At 51.7% G+C, this 5723-nt stretch overlaps 1 protein-coding gene across 1 annotated transcript in view; it reads left to right on the top strand.

Moving 5' to 3' along the window:
• CLUH (clustered mitochondria (cluA/CLU1) homolog) overlaps positions 1-2838 on the top strand; it is a 30866-nt gene extending 28028 nt beyond the window's left edge. Inside the window, exons 25-26 of the mRNA XM_009881474.1 lie at positions 915-988; positions 2232-2838. Coding sequence (XP_009879776.1) covers positions 915-988; positions 2232-2400 — 243 coding nt within the window. The 3' untranslated portion in view covers positions 2401-2838. The remainder of the gene's footprint in view (positions 1-914; positions 989-2231) is intronic.
• The last annotated feature ends 2885 nt before the right edge of the window (positions 2839-5723 follow it).

Here is a 5723-nt window from a genome sequence, read left to right on the forward strand (position 1 = left end):
AACCCCTACGCACGAACCTGCCCCTCTGCTGACTCACTGGCTGTGGGCAGGTTGCTCAATCCAAAAGTACTTCGGTTTCCTCATCCTGAAAAATGCTGTCATCTTTCACGAGGTGCTTTGTTCTCCTTCCAAGGATTTTGTGGCGTGGGGGGCTGGGCAGCAGCGCAGAGCGTGAGGGGGCCGCCTTGCCTTGCCCTCCATGCAGCAGGAGCAGATTGGCCCCTGGGGACAAACCCCGCTGCTCTTATCTGGCGGAGCACCCGGCAGATCCCCCCAGCCCGCCCGTGCCCTATCTCGGGGAGCGCGATGGGTGCTCGCCCTGCCGCGCACCGGTGGCTGCCAGCGTGTTGGGAAGGAGCTTCCAGCCGCAGAGACTCCCCCCGGCAGGAAGGGCCGAGCGGGAGGGTGCCCTGTGGAAGTGGGTGGGTTTTCTTCCCACTGCGAAGAACTGGATATGGAGCTGAGGAGTTTATGGCAGAGGAATTTGAGCATAAGGACATTGAACCGGGGAAATGGTCAAGTCCAGGAAACGGCGTCCAACTAAGAGGCTCAAACCCATAAAACAGTAATAAAGATTTTACCCTTGTTACAACACTTGGAGGAGGGGGGGAAAAAAAAAACCAACACCACATTTTGAACGGACACATACACTGCATTTCACTGAAGTCCCGCAGAGTTCAGAGGGGAGGTGGCCCACAGTGACTGCCTGGGGGACCTCTAGATGCTGCTTTTCAACTTATGGGTAGAAAGACATAGAAAATACAAATTATGCCACCTTGCAGCTATCAGTGTGTCATAGAAGGCATAGGTCTTTCTAAGCTGTTGGTAAATGGTGTCTGGACTTGCTTAAGAGCTCAGAGTTCTTCTGTCTGGGTTTTGACTTTTAAAACTTTTTTTTTTCTCTTACGCTGTAGTTCACCGCTCCCAGTATGGCCAGTGTCCTGGAGCAGCTCAACATTATCAATGGAATTCTCTTCATTCCACTAAGGTACAGTGATACTTCTGCGTGTTGTACCGTTAGAAATCAAGTAGTCTTTTTTTTGTATTACCTTTGTTCCTGATTTAGCATAAACCCAACGCTTCCCGTTGCATTGGGTCACTGACCTGAAATGTGGAGTTCCCAGTGACTGTGGGTACCTCTTCTCTTCAGGCACCACTTGGCAGATAATGGCAGAAATTGTCACTTCTGCATAAAAACTGCTTTTGAAGGTGGTGGGTCCCCTGAAGGCACTCCTGCACACTTGTGAAGGGATGTTCCACAGGATCTCTGGGCAGTCTTTAGTGGCACTAAAAAAGCTCCTCGCTGGAGGAACATTGCATGAAATGTGAGGTGTCTCTTTCAAAATGGTAACCTTGAGCTTGTAGCAGCAATCTGCTCTCAAAAACCCCAAACTGCTCTGGGAAGCCAAAGGAGATCAGGCAAACTTCCCGGAGAGCTGATGCATCAGTGGGCAAGACCACTCTTGTGTGACTTGCCCCACTGGTCGCTGGGCAAGCGGCCAGGAGCTGGCATCTCCCCTCGTCGCCTGTTCCCAGCCCGTCACCCCGGCAGCAAAGGGATTCTTTCGTTCAGCTCTGTTTGGAGCGGGAGGGAGCTGAAGCGCGGTCAGTGGGCTCAGCCCGGCACCACTCACTTCATTTCTTCTGGGTAGTGAGGAACAGCACTGGCTCTCGCACAGACGCTGCCTCGCTGGGTTGTTAAGTACCTCTTGGAGTTGTTCCCTCCCCAGCTCCATGGGATTTGTGTACAAAGGACATTAGCTGAGATAGTAATACTAGCCCTGATTATCATCATCATCTTTTAAGACCACTGTAAACAGCACTAGTCTTAAATTATTTTGTTTCATTTATTATAAATTGTGTCTTAGACTTTTAGTTGAAAAATTGATTGGGGTGGTGGCGGAAAAAGATGACCTGAGCTCAGACAGTAATCGCTGGTGGTAAAAATTCACCAGAAGCAGCTGGAGGCTGCCTGGGCATAGACAAGATTAACCTCACTGCCTCAGCCCTCAGCGGCCACTGATGGTCACGTCCTGGTGCCTCTTGGTTCAAAACCAACGGCAAACCATGCGCCTGGTCTTGCTCGGGTACTGCTGAGACCTGGGACCCGGCGGGAGGAGGGCGAGTGCTCAGAGCAGTTCCTGTTCTGTTGACCGCTACCTTGTGCCTGTGCCTCACGCCGTTCCTAAAGCTCAGCTAACGTTTGCTACCCTTCCTGGTTTCCCCTTCAGCCAAAAAGACTTGGAGAACCTTAAAGCAGAGGTGCAGCGGCGCCAGCAGCTCCAAGAAAGCATAAAAAGTGGCGAACAGCTGGAACCAGAGGACAAAGCTGTGGAGGAGAAAGAGGCTGAGCCGAGCATGCCTTCTGCTGAGATCCCCTTAACACAGAGCTCTGCTTAATGTGTACCTCGCTTAAAAAAAAAAAAAAAAAAAAAAAAAGTTTAAACCACCCTTTTCTGAATCTGACCCAGGGTCTCGGACTCCCCTGGAGCAGCTCCTCCTTTTTTGACAATGTTATTGCACTGGTACAATTAATACACAATGCAAAGAACTAATCTGAGAAATGTAATCTGTCTGCCTGAGCTTGTGTCTGCCACGCGAAGGGGAAGGTGGCCACGATGCAGCAGCATATGAAAGACCCATCCTAGGTGAGCGCAGCCAGAGGCTGTCACGCCTGCGTGTGTGTGTACGTGTTGTGTGTGTGCGCATATCATCAGTTATTTCTACTTTGTACATATGAATTCCAAATGAACTGTCTTGAGGTATGTAACATTTCTCAGGTCATTTTTATGTTCACTAAGGACACTGCTTTGCTAAAACAGTACAAAACCAGCCCCATCCACTGCTCAGCGTTCTTGTAAAATGTGGATTCCAAGCCAAAAGATTTATTCCCCCCAGTCACTATCCCAGTTTGTGCTAAGGAAAACTAAGCAGCCATATTTGTATCGCTCAGATGACTGACGCCTGCAACGTCTGTGTCCGCGGGGGAATGTACAGCGTTTTCTACATCAGGATATAGCCATTGGATTCCTTTAACCATTTTTTCTACTTTTGGTTGGCAGTTTGGCAATTCAGTGGGGTTTTGTAACATTCACATTCTAATTTTCAAGGTAAAGATATAGCTAGAGAGAGAGATATATACATATATATAAAAAATGATACTCGCAGTTCCGCCTCTCTGCTCTGCTTGCAGCTGAGTAATTTAGGGTACTGTATCCAAAGAGTGAGGGCTTGATGTCTAATAAAGCGCACAAACTTCCATTACAATGGAAACCCCAGTGCCTAGGAGAGGCTGGTAATGGCATCAAACAAGGTCTGAACAAAAGTGATTAAGCAGGAAATTGTGGCCCTATTACAGGAGGGAGGGGACGAGAGGGTAGGAGAAGTTGCAGTAGCAACTGTAAGACAGAGCTGATGGACTTCAACCTGACGGGCAATTTCCCAGATTGGAATTGGGTATCTGTTTCCCACAACCTGAAATTACTGGGCTTTGGGAGGGGGTTTAAATAAAAACTCAAAATTCCCACAGCACTGAAACCTACGGCTAACGCCTTCTTCGCTAACTTTGGTTTTGCACACTGGTTTAAGGTTGGTGCCAGGGGAGCTTCCATTGCTGGCAATGGACGTTAAGAAGTGGCAGACGCCACTGAACAAATCCTCCTGTCCCCTCCCCATCACACACACAGCCCGTGGTGGTTGTCGGTGACGAGCGCGTGCTCCCCTGGCTGCGCTGGTCACGGCGCAGGTAAGATGTGGCCACTGCTGGCCCCGGTTTGCCGACGGAGTTGAATGTGCTTTTCTGCGCACAGCGGGAGCTGCAGGAGGAGGTGGGAGTGCCGCCCCCGCTGCCCTGTGCCGCCAGAGCCCTGGCTCCCCCGCGCGTAGTGTCTGTCGTGGGTAGTTCCCTGTGCTCATTTGCGTTGCTTCTTTTACTGACCTTCTGGAGAACACGTGCTGTCACTGTGCTCTGTACCCTTGGTTTCCTGTACGACCTTACAGGTATTTGTAACTCTCGGTGGGGGATAAGGGAAGGGGGGAGCAGCCTCCGAGTTGTGAGAGGCAACAAAACAGGAGGAGTCTTTACTGCAAAAGAACTTGCTCCTATTAGAAAAATTCTGAATTTCCTGGAAAGCAATCAATAAATGACTACAGTGCATCTTTCCTACAAGATTTTTCTTTGACTAGTGTCTTTAAGTCCATTTAAAAAAAATAAATAACTATTTTAGGTACCTTTATGTTTTAGTTGCCCTACAGCTTGGTGCAGTGTGTTGGATACTGTCACTGGAGGCGCCACTTCTGTTCCTTTGAGCAGGAGCCAGCAGGCGAGAACAGGGACAACCTGTAACAGTCCCGACACTGTGCTGGGGGGTTCAGCGCCCGTTAAACACTCCTCTGCCTGCAAGTGTGGGCTCTCTGCCGCCAGTCCATGCTTTTCCCCTGGGTTGCTTGAGCGATGCTCGGGGTGGTGTGAGCAGGGGCGGGAACAGCGCTGTGGCCCCCTGGACGGTGCTGGAAGGGGCTGTGGTCACTGGAACAGCTCAGTAAGCTGCACAGGTCACAGGCTTGTGGGGGTTATTGCTGCCTCTGCTCTGGGCACCCTCTTCCTCTGACAGAGCGCCCCTGTGGACAAAGGAATTGACTCCAAAAGATCAGCAATAACACTAGTGCCAGAATTGTGCCCACAGCACCCCACTTTTCCACGGAAAAGTCACCCGTTAAACCCTCCCTGCACATAGTGCTCGTTGTGCGCAGCGAGGAGCTGGCTCACCTGCGGGCATTACCTTCCCAACACTGACCAGAAGTCCTATATGTGTAATTGCTTTTCATAGTCAACACTGTCTGCTGAAAAGTGTTTTCATACCCATCAGTGCTCTATCAGAACTGGAAGCAACTGGTGCGAACTGGTCTCATAAAGGCACTTGCTGCATAACCACCAGGTCACCAAGCTGAAGGGGAAAAGGACATTCTTCACTGACCCAGATTGCTCTTGGCAACTTAGGGTGTGCTGTCCCACATTGCCCCCTCTTGCTGAGGTCCCTCTGTCTGCAAACAGAAAGGAGTTTTCCTTTCCAACCCGCACCCCACCTCTGCCCCGACCGCTCGGGACACCCCTCTGCCTCAGCCGGGCCACGATGTCCGATCCCCGCACTCGCTCTGTCATGGCCTCCAATTCCCTTGGTTTTCCCAAATGGAAGTCAGTGTCCCCCAGAGCCCCTGCCCAGGTCTGTTCCTGCCACGAACGCCCTGCGGGTGCTGACCCAGACCATCGCCAGCAGGAGCTTTGGCTTCATTCCCCCCCTCCAAGGGTGAGGTCACATCTTCACTCCTCCGCTGCCGAAGAGATGCACGTTTCCATTTTACCGACCCGTTCACACGCAGCTCTCGAAGCAGTTGAGGCCACACCGCAGGGAAAGAACCCACCTACACACCAGCTGCGAACACACACCACTCTGGAACCACAACCCCCCGGAGCCCGTGGGTGCCTCAGACCCCACCGCCCTCCCACCGCACGGGACGCGCTTCGCCACACGGCGCAGCCTTCGGCCGCAACAGCCCCAACCCCATCGGGCGAAGAAAGGGTGAAAAGGGGCTCTTCTTACTCTCTCTGCGGTAACAGCAGGTTCAAGGTAAGGAAAACCCCCCAAACCCGTATCAAAGCAGCAACTGCTCCGCGGGCAGGAGGCAGCAGAGCTGCGCTCAGCACCGCCGCAGGCACCGCTCTT

The sequence above is a fragment of the Charadrius vociferus genome, unplaced genomic scaffold (assembly GCF_000708025.1).
Source record: "Charadrius vociferus isolate BGI_N301 unplaced genomic scaffold, ASM70802v2 scaffold323, whole genome shotgun sequence".
Classification (NCBI taxonomy): Eukaryota; Metazoa; Chordata; class Aves; order Charadriiformes; family Charadriidae; genus Charadrius; species Charadrius vociferus.